The following is a 21687-nucleotide window of genomic DNA, read 5'->3' on the forward strand; positions in this document are numbered from 1 at the left end:
TGCCAATTCCGCCTCAGCATTAAGGTTACATTTCACACTAAGCCGTAGGCAGAACTTTACCGCAATCATGACTAGGTTGGTTGGCGGAAATAAAAGTGGTGGCTTTCTTGTGGCAATAACTTTCATACAATGCCTTTCCGAAAGTAGTCATACCCCTTGACTTATTCCACATTTTGTTGTGTCTGAATTCAAGTCTTATATTTATATTTCCTTACCCATCTAAACACAATAACCCATAATGAAAAAGTGAAAACGTGTTTTTAGAAAATGTTGCTAATTTATTGAAAATGAAATACAGAAATACAGAAATATCTGACAAGTATTCACACCACTCAGTCAATACTTTGTAGAAGCACCTTTGGCAGTGATTAAGGCTGTGAGTCTTTCTGGGTAAGTCTCTAAGAGCTTTCCACACCTGGATTCCCATTATTCTTTTCAAAATTCTTCAAGTCTGTGAAATTGGTTCTTGATCATTGCTAGACAACCATTCCCAGGTCTTTCCATAGATTTTCAAGTAGATTTAAGTCAAAATTGCAACTCGGCCACTCAGGAACATTCACTGTCTTCTTGGTAAGCAACTCCAGTGTAGATTTGGCCTTGTGGCAGCCACCACTATGGTTGAAAATGTGGAGAGTAGTACTCAGTAATGTATTCTATTGGATTTGCCACAAAATTAGCACTTTGTATTCAGGACAAAAGTTAATTGCGTTGCAGTATTACTTTAGTGTGTTGTTACAAACAGAATGCATGTATTGGAACATTTGTACTCTGTATAGGCTTCATTATTTTCACTTTGTCAGTTAGGTTAGTATTGTGGGGCAAAAAGTTGGCAGGATGCTAAAGTTGGCGGAAAAACATCTTGGTTTGAAAGGTGTATTAGACACTTTTAATTTTTCTGTCTTGTGGGGGATTCAGCACATCTACTCCCTGTGCAGTCGTGTAGATGTTTTCACATCTACGGTACGGTGGATCATTTTTATCTTTTTGCAAAGCCATGGCCAGTTAAGAGGCTACACAGGTTCACAAGGGAGTAAAAAATCTTTGACGATTTAAATGTTGGTATTTAATTTGAAGAAAAAGTAAATGCAATAGAAGGAGAGAATTACAGATTACAATTATTATGGTCTCTGTCTTGTTCTTTTCCTTTTTTGACCTCACTGGAAATGGTCATGGTTTGAACATGAAATGTTTGCTTCCCCTGTCAGTTCATTAAGTTTACTATGAGCTTAAAAGGGCAGTAAAACGTTATCCCACATCCCTGGCCTTTTCTGTAAAGGTCAAATTTACCAACTCACTAAGGGAGCAACTGACTGCACTTCTTCCTACCGGAGATCAGTGGTACTGAAGCAGGGAGTTATATTGGTACAGATCCGACAGGGTAGAACCAATAGTATATATCAGAGATGGGCAACTGGCGGTCCGTGGCCCCCCTTTTGAAGGGTAATTTGACTCAAAAAATGAAACAAAAACAATTTAAAAAACAAAATAATAACAATTTTGGAACTCAGTCAGGCTTTCAACTTACTGTTGAAGGTTAGAATAGTAAAATACACAATTTCAACATTTGATTTTCCATCAGCAGTTTTTCTCTTGTTATGTCAGTCACTGATAATCAGTCAATTAGCCCATGTCAGTGAAGTCTTTTTAGACTAAGTTAGTTTAGCAGTTAGCTTTCTAAACTTGTTATCATGGTCAAATTAACAGCTGCAAACATGTCTCACCACCCTATGGCAAAATGTGTAGAATAGCAGGAAACAGCTAATTTTCCTCTCCGCCCCATGACAAAATGTGTAGAATTGCATGAAATTAGTTATAAAATTAGTTCAGATTTTTTGTGGCCCCCACCCCCATCAAAGTTGCCCATCCCTGATGTATTTCAACCCTGGATCTCTGATGCTATGTACTGGCCAATGATAGGCGTTTGAAGCCACCGGTCACAGCCTTTTCATTTTTTTTACCAATCTACCAATAGGTGCTCTTAATTGTGAGGCATTGGAAAACCTCCCTGGTCTTTTGAATCTGTGTTTGAAATTCACTGCTCGACTGAGGGACCGTACAATTATTTGCATGTGTGGGGTACAGAGATGAGGCAGTCATTGAAAAATCATGTTAGACACTATTATTGTGAGTTAATGCAACTTATTTTATGACTTAAGCAAATATTTATTCCTGAACTTATTTAGGCTTGCCATAACAAAGGGGTTGAATACTTATTGACAGCTTTTCATTTTTTATACATTTGTAAAAATAAAATAAAAATAAAAAAAAACATGATTCCACTTTGACATTATGGGGTATTGCATGTAGGCCAGTGACAAAAACTATTTAATCTATTTTAAATTCAGGCTGTAACACAACAAAATGTGGAAAAAGTCAAGGGGTGTGAATAATTTCTGAAGGCACTGTATACACTAGATGACTGCCAGGGAGGTGCTGTTTTGAAAGCATCACTCCTCCGTCTTGGTACTCCCCCATTGTAAAAAATAGGGGTCTGAAATGTTTGGGACGGCACTGTATATAAATCATTGGGTAAAGTGTTTGTTACTATAGTAAAACATTAAAGTTGGATTCATAGGTGTTCGTAACACTTTTAGGTGTTATTGTTAGGAGTGTTAAATCAGTGTCCTTTAGTGTTTTCCAAAGAAAAATACTCCTGGGGTTCCGATTCAATCAAAACTGGTTACCAGATGTCTGAAAATGTCACACTTGATTGAATAGGACTTGGTTAGACTATTTTCCCTTCCTATTGAAACCTTAATACATAAATTCATTTTTAGGGGTAGGGGAAGATAGTGGCGATGGGGAGTGTGTGGTGTGTGCACAACAATTTAATTTCAAATGTACCTATAGTTTACGTAAATTAAATTCCGTTTTACATTTGTCTGTCAAATGAAAGAAGATATTTCTGTCTTTCAAGCAATTCCTTCTAAGCATCTTGCATTTCTGTGATAAGACAATAGCTGTGTTCGAATACCTACATATACTAACATAATGTATACAACATACTTATACTATTAGTTAATTTTAGTATACTGTAAATGAATGGTATCCTTTCAGTTGAGTGTACTAGCACTTTTCACCTGTCTACTGTAAGTGTATCCTGTTGCTATGCAACTTCTTGCTAGCTTGTTAGCATAACAAATTACTAGCTAGACATCTTACAACTTCATTAAGAATGCCCATTTGAGAAAGCACAATAACTATACCACTTAGCTAAACTAGAATTTCATGAATAATCAAGTCAATACACATTGGGTAGTTAGTTAGATTGCATATAGTTAATATACTGGCAAGTTCGATGTATTAGTAGCCAACTAACGTTAGGTAGCTAGCTAACAAACTGGTACAGACAAGCAACTGTTATGATATGCTATGTGGGTTGTAAGGCTAGTGTAGCTAACAAATAGTCAGCCAACATAATATGTAACGTAACTTACGTATTTGAAAAGTAATTACTTTATTACATTGCTAAAAAATGTCTTAACATTTCATAATTTGTTGAAGCAATTCATTTATATCCGTTTTCGGCAGACTTCGGCTGCACATTTTCCACAATTTTCTTAAAATCTGAAAACGTTGTGAAGCTATGCCCATTTTCTTAAGAATTGCATTATTGCCCTAAAAGCACAGAAATTGTGTCCACTGCTTGTGGGGATGCAGGGTACCATACTAAACTACAAATGATTTAAGTATCGCAGCATAATCACAAAACTTTTACTGGAGTAACCACTGTACTTTGTTTTTTGGCGAATGTAGTAGGACATCGGGGAACTTTTGGCATACTAACTATATCCATACTATGATCAATAATCATACTACATACGGGATTGCCTTTACAAATAGTACAGTTAGTATGAGTATTCGAATGCAGCTAATATGATATCTTTAGCATTGGAATGAAGTGGTAATGGGCCACAGGAACATGTAATGTGGAGATTGCTCCCAGTTCTGAATTATTGGTTCAGCACACACCATTATCCAATATGCTGTGGGTGTACTAGACAGCCTTACTATGCCATAGAGATGATTAGGCAATGACTTTATGCTTTTAGGCAGAATCATAACTTAAAATCTGGGCATGTAACTCACATAATGCTATTATTCTATAGACATTAATACATGATTTTCACATACTGTATCTCGTTTCAGGGTTCGGTCCATTTGCTACCCGGGTAAATTCTCATTGAGGGAATTTGCAGTACTTATTTGATCCTGTTTATTTGATTCCTGAATCATGAAAGTGTCACTGGAGGTTTTCTCCGTTCAGAGTGTCAGTGATGTGATGTGATTTGATGTGTTCTGAAATCACTTAACTGGGAGAGCTCGGTGTCACCCGTCCCTTCTGGAGGTTGGCTGACAGTGTTGAGTGAGTCACTCTACCCATCGGTGACATCTGCCTCACTTGAGCCTCACGCTCATTCAGTACATACACTGAGTGTAAAACACATTAAGAACACCTCCCTAATATTGAGTTGTACCCCACCCTTTTGCCCTCAGAACAGCCTCAATTCATCGGGGCATGGACTCTACAAGGTGCCGAAAGCATTCCACAGGGATGCTGCCCATGTCGACTCCAATGCTTCCCAATATTGTGTCAAGTTGGCTGGATGTCCTTTGGGTGGTGGACAATTTCTTGACACACATGGGAAACTGTTGAGCATGAACCCCAGCAGCATTTCAATTCTTGACACAAACCAGTACACCTGGCACCTACCACCAGACCACGTTCAAAGGCACTTTGTGATTTACATTTTAAAAGTATTCACTGTTTTCAGTTAAATGTTAGACATTAAGTGTGTATAGAACTGTATTATATCCGAGACATATTAGATGTAGAAGCCTTTGCTCATGCATTACTACAACAGTCTCAAGGCCCTGTCTCTCTAATGAGCAACAATGAAGCCTGTGATTTTCAAGACAAGGGTCCATGGCCTTAGGACTGCAATAGTGCTGGAGCAAAGTGCCCAGGTTCCATTAGAGGTTGTGATTTCTCTATACGGCTGTAGAGAGCTGAAACATAGGTCATCTTATTATTCCTATCACTGGCATTTCCCCAAATAGCCAAAGCAGACATACACATACTAGAGATGGTGGCTATAACCATTGCCTGTTCAGACACACAAACATTAAATCAAACAAGGCCCAGAAACAAGATTAATAACACGATGGAGAGTAGAAGTATTTTGGGTGTTTCCCAAAACCTTTTTAGCTAAAGTGGTATTTCGTACATATCAACGAACCAGATGCTCACCACACATAAAACAGCAGTGCTTAATTTAACGACTTGTGTTCCTTCAGGCACAGAAGGCTGATTGTCAAACATCTATTTTTACTATCGTTACTGTCTCAAGAAGTGTGGCTGGGTTGTGGAGAGCAATTTAACCCTCCTGTTGTGTTCCGGGTCAAAAATGACCAGTCATTAGAAATGAATGGGTGAGACTACAATTAGTGTTCAGGCACATGCCCATTCATCAGATGGGCACACTTCCTCTCTCAGACCCCCACATGCATGTGTGTTTGAACACACACACACACACACACAGCACAATGACCAAATTATATACTGTATGTGAGGCTCTTGATCATATCTTTGAGGAGGGGAGAGGCCAGGAAACTGACAGTGAAGTAGTCTGATAAATAGCACAATATGTTTCAACTGAATATTTGTTATAGTCAAAATAATCCATGCATTATGCTTTTTTTTTATAGCTCAAAAATGAGTTGTATGAGCTCAGGTCAATGAGGCCTTCAGGCCATAAAGAGCAAATAGAAGTTCAAAACTTGTAATGTTCACAAGAACTTAAGTTGATAAAAAGATCTAACACAACATTAGGTGATAATACTCAACGTCAACACTCAACGTCAACAAAACTAAGGAGATGATTGTGGACTTCAGGAAACAGCAGAGGGAATACCCCCCTATCCACATCGATGGAACAGTAGTGGAGAGGGTAGCAAGTTTTAAGTTCCTCGGCATACACATCACAGACAAACTGAATTGGTCCACTCACACAGACAGCATCGTGAAGAAGGCGCAGCAGCGCCTCTTCAACCTCAGGAGGCTGAAGAAATTCGGCTTGTCACCAAAAGCACTCACAAACTTCTACAGATGCACAATCGAGAGCATCCTGGCGGGCTGTATCACCGCCTGGTACGGCAACTGCTCCGCCCTCAACCGTAAGGCTCTCCAAAGGGTAGTGAGGTCTGTACAACGCATCACCGGGGGCAAACTACCTGCCCTCCAGGACACCTACACCACCGGATGTTACAGGAAGGCCATAAAGATCATCAAGGACATCAACCACCCGAGCCACTGCCTGTTCACCCCGCTATCATCCAGAAGGCGAGGTCAGTACAGGTGCATCAAAGTTGGGACCGAGAGACTGAAAAACAGCTTCTATCTCAAGGCCATCAGACTGTTAAACAGCCACCACTAACATTGAGTGGCTGCTGCCAACACACTGTCATTGACACTGACCCAACTCCAGCCACTTTAATAATGGGAATTGATGGGAAATGATGTAAATATATCACTAGCCACTTTAAACAATGCTACCTTATATGTTACTTACCCTACATTATTCATATCATATGCATACGTATATACTGTACGCTATATCATCGACTGCATCCTTATGTAATACATGTATCACTAGCCACTTTAACTATGCCACTTTGTTTACATACTCATCTCATATGTATATACTGTACTCGATACCATCTACTGTATCTTGCCTATGCTGCTCTGTACCATCACTCATTCATATATCCTTATGTACATATTCTTTATCCCCTTACACTGTGTATTAGACAGAAGTTTTGGAATTGTTAGTTAGATTACTCGTTGGTTATTACTGCATTGTCGGAACTAGAAGCACAAGCATTTCGCTACACTCGCATTAACATCTGCTAACCATGTGTATGTGACAAATAAAATTTTATTTTATTTGGATTTGATTTAATATGTATTTATAATCAGATATATTGGGGCAGTCAATTTGGACCGGGTACACAGAATTAATTAACATGAAAAGAGGGTTGAACTTTATTTAACTAGGCAAGTCAGTTAAGAACAAATTCTTATTTACAATGAAGACCTACACCAGCCAAACAAGGATGACACTGGGCCAATTGTGCACCGACCTATGGGACTCCCAATCACAGCTGGTTGTGATACAGCCTGGATTTGAACCAAGGTGTCTGTAGTGATGCCTCTAGCACTGAGATGCAGTGCCTTAGACCACTGCGCCACTCGGAAGCCCCTTAACATACCAAGGTTTTGGGAAACTCACCCCAAGACAATAAGTCACTTTAGAAAGGTAGTCATATTGAGGCTCTGTAGAAAGGTCACATAGAGGCACACAGGAGATTCTTTCTCTCAGGGTTACGTTACGCTACATAGGCCAAAACCTAGCTTTATCTGTTGGCTTTCCAGGCCACCAGTGCTGGTTTCACCATCTCTCTGTCTAGTGTGAAAATGAAAGTGAACAGCAGTACAGCCTAATTATTGTGTGCTCAGCAACCAAGAGGAAATGGAAGAGAAGAGGAAGATGTAGAAGAGGGGGAGAGGGTGACTAGCTGAGGGTGGGGCAGTGTGGGTCAGGGAATGGAGAGGGAAAGAAAGTGGGCAGGGGAATCAAGAGGGACAAGACAACTGAGGAGAATGATTACCGGAGAGCCAAGTCTAGGTCCTAGAGGCTCCCAAATACTGTAGCTTCTACCCTCAAGCCATAAGACACAGGTGAGGGTAACGTGTCACCTTAGCTAGAGTAGTGTGTGGAGGGGATATAGAGATATAGTGGAGGGGATATAGATATATTTGGAAATGTTTGCTACAAACGATTAATTGCAAAGACAACCATGTCAATAAATCATGTTTACTTTGTTCCTATTTCAGCGTTCGTGGTCAGAATAATAGATATTTGAGACAAAGTGGCATCAGTAGAGACGCATCAACAATTTCTCCAAGACTTGTCTCTACTGTACATGTGTGACACAAACACAGATATTGTTTAACTGTCTTGTGGCATTTTTTACGCAATCTTCAATGTTCTGAGGGCTTTTAAGCGTAATTATTCTCCAAACACGTTTCCAGAAAGTCTTCAATATGCCATTTTTTGTAGTGTTGTGGAGTCTTTCAAAAAATCACTGAGCAATGTCCTCCACATGCAAAGAGTGTACGTTTTACCAATGAGAACTCCTGACATACGTTGCTTGATTGTAAATGCACATATACAGTGGGGTCCAAATGATTGAGACCCTTGATAAAGATGAGCAAAAATGACTATAAAATAAATAAATAAAATACTAAGCTATATTGTATGAAAAAAATTATATAATTTTATACCAATACAATTGCTCGGAGAAGCTAAAAGGTAGGGGTCAAAATTATTGATGCCCCTGTTTTCAATACCTTTCAACATCTCACCTTGTGAGGATAATGGCACTGAGCCTTTTTCTAAAATGTTTTATGAGATGGAGAACACATAAGATTCTGTATGGACCATTCTTCCATAGAGAATCCTTCCAGATCCTTGATATACTTAGTCTACTCTTATGGACTGCCCTCTTCAATTCAAACTACAGGTTTTTAATGGGTTTCAAGTCTGCAGACTGAGATGGCCATTGCAAAATGTACATTTTGTAGCCAATTATACATTTTTTTAGGATGGATGGGGGGGGGGGGGGTTGATGTGTGCTTGGGGTTATTGTCCTGCTGGAAGATCCACAAGTGTGGCCAAGTTTCGTAACTACTAGGTTTTTGGCTAAAATGTCCTGGTACTGGGTAAAAATAATGATGCCGTTGACCTTAACAAGGGCCCCAGGACAAGTGGAAGCAAAATAGCCCCATGACATCAAAGATCCACCGGCCCAGATGGAATCCTTAGCCTCGTCCTCAGAGCATGCGTAGGCCAGCTGGCTGGTGTGTTTACATATTCAATCTTTCCCTATCCCAGTCTGTTGTCACCACATGTTTCAAGATGGCCACCATTGTTCCTGTACCCAAGAATGCAAAGGTAACTGAACTAAATGACTAAATGACTCACTTCTGTCATCATGAAGTGCTTTGAGAGTCTGGTCAAGGATTATATCACCTCCACCTTACCTGTCACCCTAAACCCACTTCAATTTGCTTACTGCCCCAATAGGTCCACAGACGATGCAATCGCCATCACACTGCACACTGCCCTGTCCCATCTGGACAAGTGGAACACCTATGTAAGAATGCTGTTCATCGACTACAGCTCAGCATTCAACACCAAAGTACCCTCCAAGCTCATCATTAAGCTTGAGGCCCTGGGTCTCAACCCTTGCCCTGTGCAATTGGGTTCTGGACTTCCTTGACGGGCTGCCCCCAGGTGGTGAAGGTAGGAAACAACATCTCCACTTCACTGATCCTCAACACTGGGGCCCCACAAGGTTGCATGCTCACTCATGACTAAGTGGCCATGCACACCTCCAACTCCATCATGAAGTTTGCAGACGACACAACAGTAATAGGCTTGATTACCAACAACGATGAGACAGCCTACAGGGAGGAGGTGAGGGCTCTCAGAGTGTGGTGTCAGGAAAATAACCTCTCACTCAACATCAACAAAACAAAGGAGATGATCGTTTACTTCAGAAAACAGCAGAGGGAGCACCCTCCTATCCACATTGACTGGACAGCAGTGGAGAAGGTGGAACGGTGTAAGTTCCTCGGTGTACACATCACGGACAAACTGAAATGGTCCACCCATGCAGACAGTGTGGGGAAGAAGGCGCACCAGCAACTCTTCAACCTCAGGAGGCTGAAGAAATTTGGCTTGTCACCTAAAACCCTCAAACTTTTACAGATGTATAATTAAGAGTATCCTGTTGGGCTGTATCACCGCCTGGTACGGCAACTGCACCACCCACAACTGCAGGGTCTCCAGAGTGTGTTGCGGTCTGCACAACGCATCACCGGGGACAAACTACCTGCCCTCCAGGACACCTACAGCACCCGATGTCACAGGAAGGCCAAAAAGGTAATCAAGGACAACAACCACCCGAGGCCCTACCTGTTTACCCCACTACCATCCAGAAGGCGAGGTCAGTACTGGTGCATCAAAGCTGGGACCAAGAGACAGAAGCTGTTTTTCAATCTCAAGGCTACTGTTAAACAGTCATCACTAGCACAGAGAGGCTGCTGCCTACATACAGACTTGAAGAATCATTGGCCACTTTAATAAATGGAACACTAATCACTTTAATAATGTTTACACATCTTGCATTACTCATCTCATATGTATATACTGTGTTCTATATTATCTATTGCATCTTAGCCTATGCCGCTCTGTCATTGCTCATTCATATATTTTTATGTGTATATTGGGAATCGAACCCACCACCCTGGCGTTGCAAGTGCTCTATGCTTTACCAACTGAGACACACAGTACCACAGTATTAAGACATTTTAGCTAAAAACCTGGTGGCCTCTGGTAGTAGGCTGAAACTTGTCCACAAGTGGATCTTTCAGCAAGACAATAACTCCAAGCACATGTCAACATCCACAAAGAAATGGTTAATTGGCCACAAAATCTACATTTTACAATGGACATCTCAGTCTCCAGACTTGAAACCCAATGAAGACCTGTGGTTTGGGAATTGAAGAGGGCAATTCATAAGCACAGACAAAGGATATCAAGGATCTGGAAGGATTGCTCCCAATGTGTTCTCCAACTCATAAAACATTTTAGAAAATGGCTGTGCTGTTATCCTCGCATGGCGAGGTATTGAAAACTATTGAAAACAAACATTTTGACCCCTACCTTTTTGAGAAAAAAGTATTACTTCTTAAACAAAATCTCTTTCTCTGAGCAATATAATTTCCCAATTTTTTGGCAAATACAATATAGCTCAGTATTTAAATTATTTATTTCATACAGATATTTTTGATAATCTTTATCAATGGTGTCCATAATTCTGGGCCCCACTGTTTGTGTCAATGCAGGAAGTAAACTGAAATTCTCAAACTGATAAGTAGAAGATTAATGTTTTAATTTTGAATTCGCATCACTTCCTGAATTGACTGCTTTCATTTCGAATGGAATGAAAGCTTAAATGAGTCAGCCTTATACGGTTTCACTATACGATTAAACTGACCTTTTGCAATTACATTAATCACAGCACAAATTACAGCACACATTCAAATATGTGTAATCCTCCGATGTCCTTCAACATTGGAATCCGACTCCTGTCAATTTTATAAGAATGAGGTAATGTCAACCAATGTTAACTCAGCTCTTGGAGGGGCATAGAGTAATGATCTGCTCCGATTGACATTTGATTGTTATTGAGTAGGGTTGCAAAATGCCAGGAACTTTCAATAAATTCCCAGGTTTTCCCGAAATCCTGGTTGGAGGACTCCCAATATCAGGATCGTATAAACAGGACATCTGGAATCTTTCCACTCTCAATGTATGTTCACTAAAATACCTGCTTCATCCGTAAAGACAATGTTCTAAGTCCCTAATTATATAAAAGCCTTGGGCATGCTTGAATATTCTATCTACCTCCATCTAAAGTCATTTAATAAGCAATGTTGCACAGAAATCAGTCTGATCGTAATCTGTAGTAATTACTGTCCGCCCTGCGGAGTTTGTCTAGTTTTCTTCAAAAGGCTATATCAATAACTTTGCTTGTACAGAGGATGGACCACTATTTTTTTAAAGTTTACCTTTATTTAACTAGGCAAGTCAGTTAAGAACAAATTCTTATTTTCAATGACTGCCTAGGAACAGTGGGTTAACTGCCTGTTCAGGGGCAGAACGACAGATTTTACCTTGTCAGCTCAGGGATTTGAACTTGCAACCTTTTGGTTGCTAGTCCAACACTCTAACCACTAGGCTACCCTGCCGCCCCTAGTTGAGGAATGTGCAAAAGGAAAGACATTTAAATTGGTCAGTGGTTCCCAACCTTTTTCGGTTACTGAACCACAAACTGACTTTTGCTCTGCCTGGAATACCCCTAAAGTACCCCTTGTGTATTTTACCAGTAGGCCTATGGTCTCATGAGTCTTCTCAAGTACCCCCTGTGGATAAGCCAAGTAACCCTAGGGGTCCTAGTAAGCCCTGGTTGGGAATCAATAGTCTAGGTTAAGGTCCAGGGCACTAATGTTTTTGTGCCAACTCCAAAGTGTTGTAGCCTTTAGGTAAAAAAAAAAAGTGTTGTGCAATGAAGGCCAATCTTTCATGGCTAAAGCAATTGTTGTGTTACATTCAATTGCTCTGTAGTTCCTCCAAATTGTAATTGTGTCAACGCAATTAAGGTGACATTGCTTATCCCATGCTTGTTTCACTTTCCAAATTAATCTCAGTAGCAAAAAAACAACAAACATTTGAGTTATTGTACAGGAAACTTCCCTTAAAGTCCTTGAGATAATGAAAGGAGGAACAATTGTCCCAGCACTGGCACTGAAGTCACCCTTGAATCGTAGTTGCTGCTGTAAATTGAATGTTTTTATCTGACTGTATCAGTGATGTAAAATCTCTGAGAAACTCTTGGAGTTGCCAACGGCAATTAGCTCCCAGATTAGTCCGCTGGAACGTGCTTTGGTTTGGCATTCTGCCGCAGCGCATGGGAAATAAAGAATAGAGCGGATCATCAAATACTAGGTGAATATCAATGAATGGACCAAATTGACCTCGTCCCCAGCTCCCTGATGCAATTATTTATTCACATCAATTATTGCTAACAGATGACACTAATGATTTTGAGCGAAAGCTGGCGATGGCAGCCCTTCTAGAGATCAATGCTACTTAAAGAGGAGTCACAGCGCACACAACACTTGCCATCTTTCAGGGTGTTTCTATCTGGATTTGACCCAGAACCGCATTGAGCAATTATAGCACGCTTTTGACGCAGCATCTTTAAGTCATGTACGTACGTATGTGTGTGTGTGTGTGTTTGCGTGCGTATGTGTGTGTGTGTGTGTGTGTGTGTGTGTGTGTGTGTGTATGTATGCATGCCCAACTTTGGGACTAGTTGTGAATGGATAAACATAGTATCAAATTGTATGTGGGATAAACTATCTAAATAATAGTGGAAAGACTACTGAAAATAGAGGGCTACATACTTGTTTTGCTACTGATGTATCAAGTATGGCTGAAAACACTCTCTCTTTGCTCACAGACTATGTGATTGACATTTTGATAAAGAATTTTCCTTTTGGGAAACAAGATTCCATGGTTCCAGCCAGTGAGGCAGAGGCTAAGAGAGGAGGAATGAAGCTGAGTAATAGATCACTGCGTGATTATTGATCATTGCCCATACTGTATTATGCATTACCTTTTGAGATATGATAGAACTCCAAAACCCAGGGGGCTGCAGGTACAGTGAATTGTACAGTCATGGCCAAAGGTTTTGAGAATTACACAAATATTAATTTTCACAAAGTCTGCTGCCTCAGTTCGTATGATGGCAATTTGAATATACTCCATAATATTATGAAGAGTGATCAGATGAATTGCAATTAATTGCAAAGTCCCTCTTTGCCATGCAAATGATCTGAATCCCCCCCAAAAACATGTCCACTGCATTTCAGCCCTGCCACAAAAGGACCAGCTGACATCATGTCAGTGATTCTCTCGTTAACACAGGTGTGAGTGTTGACGAGGACAAGGCTGGAGATCACTCTGTCATGCTGATTGAGTTCGAATAACAGACTGGAAGCTTCAAAAGGAGGATGGTTCTTGGAATCATTGTTCTTCCTCTGTCAACCATGGTTACCTGCAAGGAAACATGTGCCGTCATCATTGCTTTGCACAAGAAGGGCTTCACAGGCAAGGATATTGCTGCTAGTAAGATTGCACCTAAATCAACCATTTATCGGATCATCAAAAACTTCAATGAGCGCGGTTCAATTGTTGTGAGAAAGGCTTCAGGGTGCCCAAGAAAGTCCAGTAAGCGCCAGAACCGTCTCCTAAAGTTGATTCAGCTGCGGAAGAGCATGCTCAGGAATGGCAGCAGGTAGGTGTGAGTTCATCTGCACGCACAATAAGGCGAAGACTTTTGGAGGATGGCCTGGTGTCAAGAAGGGCAGCAAAGAAGCCACTTCTCTCCAGGAGAAACATCCGGGACAGACTGATATTCTGCAAAAGGTACAGGGATTGGACTGCTGAGGACTGGGGTAATCCCCTTTCCGATTGTTTGGGGCATCCAGAAAAAAGCTTGTCCGGAGAAGACAAGGTGAGCGCCTCAATCAGTCCTGTGTCATGCCAACAGTAAAGCATCCTGAGACCATTCATGTGTGGGGTTGCTTCTCAGCCAAGGGAGTGGGCTCACTCACAATTTTGCCTAAGAACACAGCCATGAATAAAGAATGGTACCAACACATCCTCCAAGAGACACTTCTCCGAACCATCCAGGAACAGTTTGGTGATGAACAATGCATTTTCCAGCATGATGGAGCACCTTGCCATAAGGCAAAAGTGATAACTAAGTGGAACAAAACATTGATATTTTGGGTCCATGGCCAGGGTTAAATAAGTGATTTTTATCTGAATTACAGCTGTAATAACCCTTTGGGAATACTATAACTTGGTTAAGCTTCTCAAGTATCCGTGAGTTATTTACTCTGAAAAAAAAGAACCTAACAAAGGTAAAAACCCAGATGCAGACCATGTCGAATAAACAAGATTTTAATATTCCAACAGGGACAGGCAATAGACAAGGCAAGGCAGGCAGAGGTCAGTAAACCAGAGGTGGGGCAATGGTACCAGACGGCAGGCAGGCTCAGGGTAAGGCAGAGGTTGTTAATCCAGAGTGGGGCATAGGTACCGGTCGGCAGGCCGAGTGGTCAGGCAGGCGGGCTCGGAGTCAGGACAGGCAAGGGACAAAACCAGGAGGGCGAGAAAAGAGAGACTGGAAAAAGCAGAAGCTGAGACACTGGTTGACTGGAACAAACAAGACGAACTAGCAAGGGACAAACAGAGAACACAGGTTTAAATACACAAGGGATAATGGAGAAGATGGGCGACACCTGGAGGGGGTTGGAGACAATCATAAAGATCAGGATGTGACAAAAGCATGCAATCTTTCAGTTAACATGCTAATAGAGGTACATTGCCTTGCAAAAGTATTCATCCCCCTTGGCGCTTTTCCTATTTTGTTGCATTACAACCTGTAATTTAAATGGATTTTTGTGGGATTTCATGCAAACATAAAATAATCCAGATTGGTGTGATATGAAAAAAATAACAGGTTTAAAAACATTTCAAATGGAAAAGTGTGCATGCATATGTATTCACCCCCTTTGCTATGAAGCCTCTAAATAAGATCTGGTGCAACCAATTACCTTCATAAGTCACATAATTAGTTAAATAAAGTCCACCTGTGTGCAATCTAAGTGTCACATGATCTCAGTGTATATATACACCTGTTTTGAAAGGCCCAGAGTCTGCAACACCACTAAGCAAGGGGCACCACCAAACAAGCGGCACCATGAAGATCAAGAAGCTCTCCAAACAGGTCAGGGACAAAGTTGTGGAGAAGAACAGATCAGGGTTGGCTTATAAAAAAATATCTGAGACTTTGAACAACCCACAGAGCACCATCAAATCCATTATAAAAAATGGAAAGAATATGGCACCACACAAACCTGCCAAGATAGGTCCGCCCACCAAAACATCATGGACCAGGCAAGGAGGGCATTAATCAAAGAGACCAAAGATAACCCTTAAGGAGCTGCAAAGCTCCACAGCGGAGATTGGAATATCTGTCCATAGGACCACTTTAAGCCATACACTCCACAGAGCAGGGCTTTATGTAAGAGTGGCCAGAAAAAATCCATTGCTCAAAGAAAAAAATAAGCAAACACGTGTGGGAGACTCCCCAAATATATGGAAGAAGGAACTCTGGTCAGATAAGACTAAAATTGAGCATTTTGGCCATCAAGGAAAATGCAATGTCTGGCACAAACCCAACACCTCTCATCACCCCAAGAATACCATCCCCCTCAGTGAAGCGTGGTGGCAGCATCATGCTGTGGGGATGTTTTTCATTGGCAGGGACTGGGAAACTGGTCAGAATTGAAGGAATGATGGATGGAGCTAATTACAGGGAAATTCTTGAGGGAAACCTGTCTTCCAGAGATTTTAATCTGGGACGGACAATGACCTTAAGCATACTGCTAAAGCAACACTCGAGTGGTATTAGGGGAAACATTTAAATGTCTTGGAATGGCCTAGTCAAAGCCCAGACCTCAATCCAATTGAGAATCTGTGGTATGACTTAAAGATTGCTGTACACCAGTGGAACCCATCCAACTTGAAGGAGCTGGAGCAGTTTTGCCTTGAAGAATGGGCAAAAAATCCCAGTGGCTAAATGTGCCAAACTTATAGAGACATACCCCAAGAAACCTGCAGCTGTAATTTCTGAAAATTTTTGCTCTACAAAGTATTGACTTTGGGGGGGGGTTACAGTTATGCACGCTCAAGTTTTCTTTTCTTTTTTTTGTCTTATTTCTTGTTTGTTTCACAATAAAAAATATTTTGCATCTTAATTAAACGTGGTAGGCATGTTGTGTAAATCAAATGATATACAAACCCCAAAAAATACATTTTAATTCCAGGTTGTAAGGCAACAAAGTAGGAAATGGCCAAGGGGGGTGAATACTTTCGCAAGCCACTGTATTTTCAGTTGAAGTCGGAAATTTACATGCACCTAAGTCAAATACATTTAAATTCAGATTTTTACAATTCCTGACTTTTAATCCAAGTAAAAATGTCCTGTCTTGGGTCAGTTAGGATCACCACTTTATTTTAAGAATGTGAAATGTCAGAATAATAGTAGAGAGAATGATTTATTTCAGCTTTCATTTCTTTCATCACATTCCCCGTGGGTCAGAAGTTTACATACACTCAAATAGTATTTGGTAGCATTGCCTTAAAATTGTTTAACTTGGGTCAAACGTTTTGGGTAGTTTTCCACAAGCTTCCTACAATAAATTGGGTGAATTTCGGCCCATTCCTCCTGACAGAGCTGGTGTAACTGAGTCAGGTTTGTAGGCCTCCTTGCCCACAAATGTTCTATAGGATTGAGGTCAGGGCTTTGTGTTGGCCACTCCAATACCTTGATTCTGTTGTCCTTAAGCCATTTTGCCACAACATTGGAGGTATGCTTGGGGTCATTGTCCATTTGGAAGACACATTTGTGGCCAAGCTTTAACTTCCTGACTCATGTCTTGAGATGTTGCTTCAATATATTCACACAATTCCCCATCCTCATGATGCCATCTATTTTGTGAAATGCACCAGTCGCTACTGCAGCAAAGCACCCCCAGAACATGATGCTGCCACACCCGTGCTTCACGGTTGGGATGGTGTTCTTCGTCTTGCAAGCAGTAGTCATTATGGCCAAATAGTTATATTTTTCTTTGATCAGACCAGAGGACATTTTCCAAAAAGTACGATCTTTGTCCCCATGTGCAGTTGCAAACCGTAGTCTGGCTTTTTTATGGCGGTTTTGGAGCAGTGACTTCTTCCTTGCTGAGCGGCCTTCCAGGTAATGGCGATAAAGGACTCGTTTCATTGTGGATATAGATACTTTTGTACCTGTTTCCTCCAGCATCTTCACAAGGTCCTTTGCTGTTGTTGTGGGATTGATTTGCACTTTTTGCACCGAAAGTACATTTACCTCTAGGAGACAGAACGCGTCTCCCTCCTGAGCGGTATGATGGCTGAGTGGTCCCATGGTGTTTATACTTGCGTACTATTGTTTGTACAGATGGACGTGGTACCTTCAGGCGTTTGGAAATTCCTCCCAATGATGAACCAGACTTGTGGAGGTCTAAATTTTTTTCTGAGGTCTTGGCTGATTTCTTTTGATTTTCCTATGATGTCAAGCAAAGAGGCACTGAGTTTGAAGGTAGGCCTTGAAATACATCCACGGGTACACCTCCAATTGACTCAAATGATGTCAATTAGCCTATCAGAAGTTTCTAAAGCCTTGACATAATTTTCTGGAATTTTCCAAACTATTTAAAGGCACAGTCAACTTCTGACCCAGTTGAATAATCTGTTTTAAAACAATTGTTGGAAAAATTACTTTTGTCATGCACAAAGTAGATTTCCTAACCGACTTGCCAAAACTATAGTTTGTTAATAACAAGACATTTGTGGAGTGCTTGAAAAACGAGTTTTAATGACTCCAACCTAAGTGTATGTGAACTTCCGACTTCAACTGTAGATAGTACTTTGGCCTCTTCTGCGGCACATTAATTTTACTTTGTATCGTACTGAGCAGTAGGTGCCTGGATCACTATCTACTCTCCAGCGGCAGTAAAGATTGAATTGAATTTCTGAACACACTCCTTATTTTTCAGGAGGTCCAACGGAATGGGAAGGCAGGTGTTCCTGCAGTGAGGTGGCCCAGCCTGCTGAGTCTGACCTGTCCACGCAGTAGCTGCAGTGGCAGTGAGGCCTCCTTATCCAGTGCCTGTAGTGAGTACTCCAGTGGCTCACATACTTGGGCAGAAGGACGCAGCTCCACCAAGCAGGTGAGTCTCCCAGTCCGATCTTAAACAAATTGCTGTTGCATACAGCAAAGTAAACTTGTAATAAGTTACTAATGCAGGAAGGTTCCTCAACATTCATCAATAAATTCCATGTCTTCTTTTTTCTTGTCGATGACTAAATTGTCTCTCCCTTTTGTAACAGTCTGCAATAAATCGAGAGAAGAGGATGAGTGCAACTTATTGCTCTGTATCAGTAGAGCAGCCGGACCTAAGCTGGAAAGAGGGCCACATTCTGAAGGGCCTAAAGAGGCTCCAAATGCGCAGCCCAGCTCCCCAGGAGCCATCTTCACTTGCCTCCACGTCACATTTCAAGAACTGCATGACCTCCAACGAGGGCATATACTCTCTAGGGGTCAAGTGTGGTCCAATAGGGGTACTTCCCGCATTGGCAAAGGGAAAGCCTTTCAAGCCAGGAGCAGGAGTCAGTACCTTAATCTCTGACTCAGACGATGCAGATGATGAATCGCCTCAATCCCCAGTCAGGGAGTCCTGCTGCCCACCCATCAAAGACACTCATCATCTGGAAGGACAGCCTGCGTCTGAATTGGAAATGGCACAAGGGGAAAAGAGCTTTACGGACTACAACTCCCAAGAAGAGCCTGTAAGACTTGTAAGAAGTCCCAGCAACTCCCTATCACCTATCAAAGACGTCTTCTTGCTCAAGGGTCCTACACTGAAGCCTGGACTTAGCCCAACGGCGACCCCTACCACTGTGAGTGGACTTGAGAATACAAATTGGATAGAAAAAGACAAGCAGTCTGCCTTTACAAACTGGAATGTTATGGACAGTTGCAATTTGAGGCCAGAGAGTGTTAAACAGCCACAAGAAACAGTTACAGACAAACAACTAGAGACAGGGGCTAGGGAAGTGAGACAACCCATTCATCATTCAGCATCCAGAGCTCTGAGTTGGGTTAGTGAGGTCAGACAGCGCAGTGCTTCCATGGATACGAAGCATTACAGAGAGCCGAACAGCCAGGGTGAAATTGATACCAAGGACTACACCATTTTGGAGTCCCGACAAAGGAAAGCAATGCCTAAGGCCTGCAACTCAGCAAGGAAGGCCTTTTTCCTCCGAAGCAAGAGTGTGGACGGAGGCCCAGACCAGGCCAAGCTGCACCAGCCTCTACATCAGAAACTGATAAAGGTCAATCAAAGGTCCAATAATCACATGAACACTCCTGGGTCCAGTGGCCCTGGCACAAAGACTTACCTCAGCAAGGCACCTGGTCCAGCAAAGGCATCAGTACAAATGTTTGAGAAAGGTAAGAATGCTACTGGTGCAAGAACTTCAGGGCCACTTGAGAATAGGGTACAGAGCTCCCCTTCTTCTTCACCTCAGAAACTGGTCAAGGTATTTAAGCCACCTGGGCTGAATGATTACCCCAAGAGACCATCTAAAGTATCCCAACCAGTCTCCAAACTCACATCAAGTGGAGCAAAAGCCCCCAACTCCAACAATTCAGCCTGCTTTCCACTCAAACAGAGACAGCAAGACCAGCACTCCGATCCACCTCGCAATGATATCAGGTCCCTTTCTCCTCCACCCCCACCAGGTCGGACCACCTCCCTACTAATACGAACTGATCATGACTCATTACCTCAGGTGCATAAGCCTGTGGTTCAGCCCCAAACCTCTAGCACCGTTAAGGCAACCACCAATAGCACCAAATCTCAGTCAAGTCATCATTCATCTATTTTACAAAAGCAAGCTCAAGCCCCCATCAAAATGCAAGACACTCCTCATATGGATCCCAAAATGGGCTCTGAGATGAAAAAGTCTCCGAAACTGGTCCCTACCAAAGTTCACCATACCTTACCAATTTCTACCCCTATTCAAGAATCCAAGGAAACAGCCTATTCCCACTCCTCACTGAGCTGGACTGTGGCACAAGCCTCTCATCAGGAAAATAGTGCCCCCTTTGTGGTGCCAAACCAGGGCTGTTTACCTGTGTCCCAGCAAAGCAATGATGAGCCACAAAGTACAGAGCTCTTACCTCAGGCCTCAGCATCTCTTCTCTGCCATGGCATAGTTAGTAACTCTCAACATTCTATGACCAGGGTAGAGAAGTCATCCATTCTTTTTGGCTCCAAAACCAATGAGTCAACCTCAAAGCCGGGCAACAACTCCACAGTTAACACTGCTACAAAGGGAGTGCAGACTTTTGAAAACCTCTACCAGGACACCTACACACGTCCAATGATGCACTGTGTCAATGCAGCTGTAGCCAAGGTCAATGCTAGGAGAAATCTCAAGACCCGCTGTAGCTCACTAGAGGAGCCTACACTCCCACCTACAGCAGCAGAGAATGGTGTAACTTTGGACTGGGGATTTGATGAAGAGGGCTGGCTATTCAAGCGCTCAGTCTCAGTCTCTACCCGGCCTCCTATCCACCCAGTTATGGGCATGAACGGAGCAAAGGCTCGCAGTCACAGCTTCGGAGCACGTTACATGGACAGACCAAACGTCAGCAGGTCAGGAAAAGTCCGTACTCACATCAAAACTAACTCAGGAAGCTCTTTGAACTCTCTTGGTGATGTATTTTGGGGTAGTATGAGTTGCTCCAACAGCTACCATTGTCCCATGAACAGATCCCACGTTAACAATTTCATGATTGAGGAAGGCTTGCCCCTACCTCCACATCTGAGGGCTTCCAGTGATCGATTTGATCTGAAACACAAGAGGTTAAACTCAACATCACATCTCCAGACTGACAAACAGCTCTCTAGCACCTTCTGTGAACCCATCCATGGGGAACCAGAAAGGCAGTCCACCATCGAGGAGAAGGTCATGATGGGAATCAAGGAGAATTTGCAGAAATCTCAAGAGCAGGAGAAGACAACTGAAACTAAGCAGAAATCCGTCTCATCCCTGGCAAACTGGTTCGGATTCCGCAAGAACAAGCTCCCTGCTCCGAGTGGTAAAAACATAGATACTCAAAAGGGAAAGGAGGAGAAGAAGGAGCCTAAGCTTGGATCTCTATTGGGTGGGAAGCAGGCAAAGTCCGACAAAAAGGAGAGGAGGAAAAGTGAAGGTCATCGAATGGACAGGTAAGGCTTTTATATTGTTTAGGTTGGGTAGCTGAGAAGTCATGTTGACTGTTTTACTGCTGGGAAAATAATGTTTTTGAGAGGCATCAAGATAATGT

The 21687-nt window shown here is 42.1% G+C and overlaps 1 protein-coding gene across 1 annotated transcript in view; it reads left to right on the forward strand.

Annotated features, from left to right (window-relative positions):
- LOC115115364 (nck-associated protein 5-like) overlaps window positions 1-21687 on the forward strand; it is a 62671-nt gene that overhangs the window by 27284 nt on the left and 13700 nt on the right. Inside the window, exons 6-7 of the mRNA XM_065000149.1 lie at window positions 18347-18520; window positions 18681-21589. Of these exons, the coding sequence (XP_064856221.1) occupies window positions 18347-18520; window positions 18681-21589 (3083 nt within the window). The remainder of the gene's footprint in view (window positions 1-18346; window positions 18521-18680; window positions 21590-21687) is intronic.

The sequence above is a fragment of the Oncorhynchus nerka genome, linkage group LG1 (genome assembly GCF_034236695.1).
Source record: "Oncorhynchus nerka isolate Pitt River linkage group LG1, Oner_Uvic_2.0, whole genome shotgun sequence".
Lineage (NCBI taxonomy): Eukaryota > Metazoa > Chordata > Actinopteri > Salmoniformes > Salmonidae > Oncorhynchus > Oncorhynchus nerka.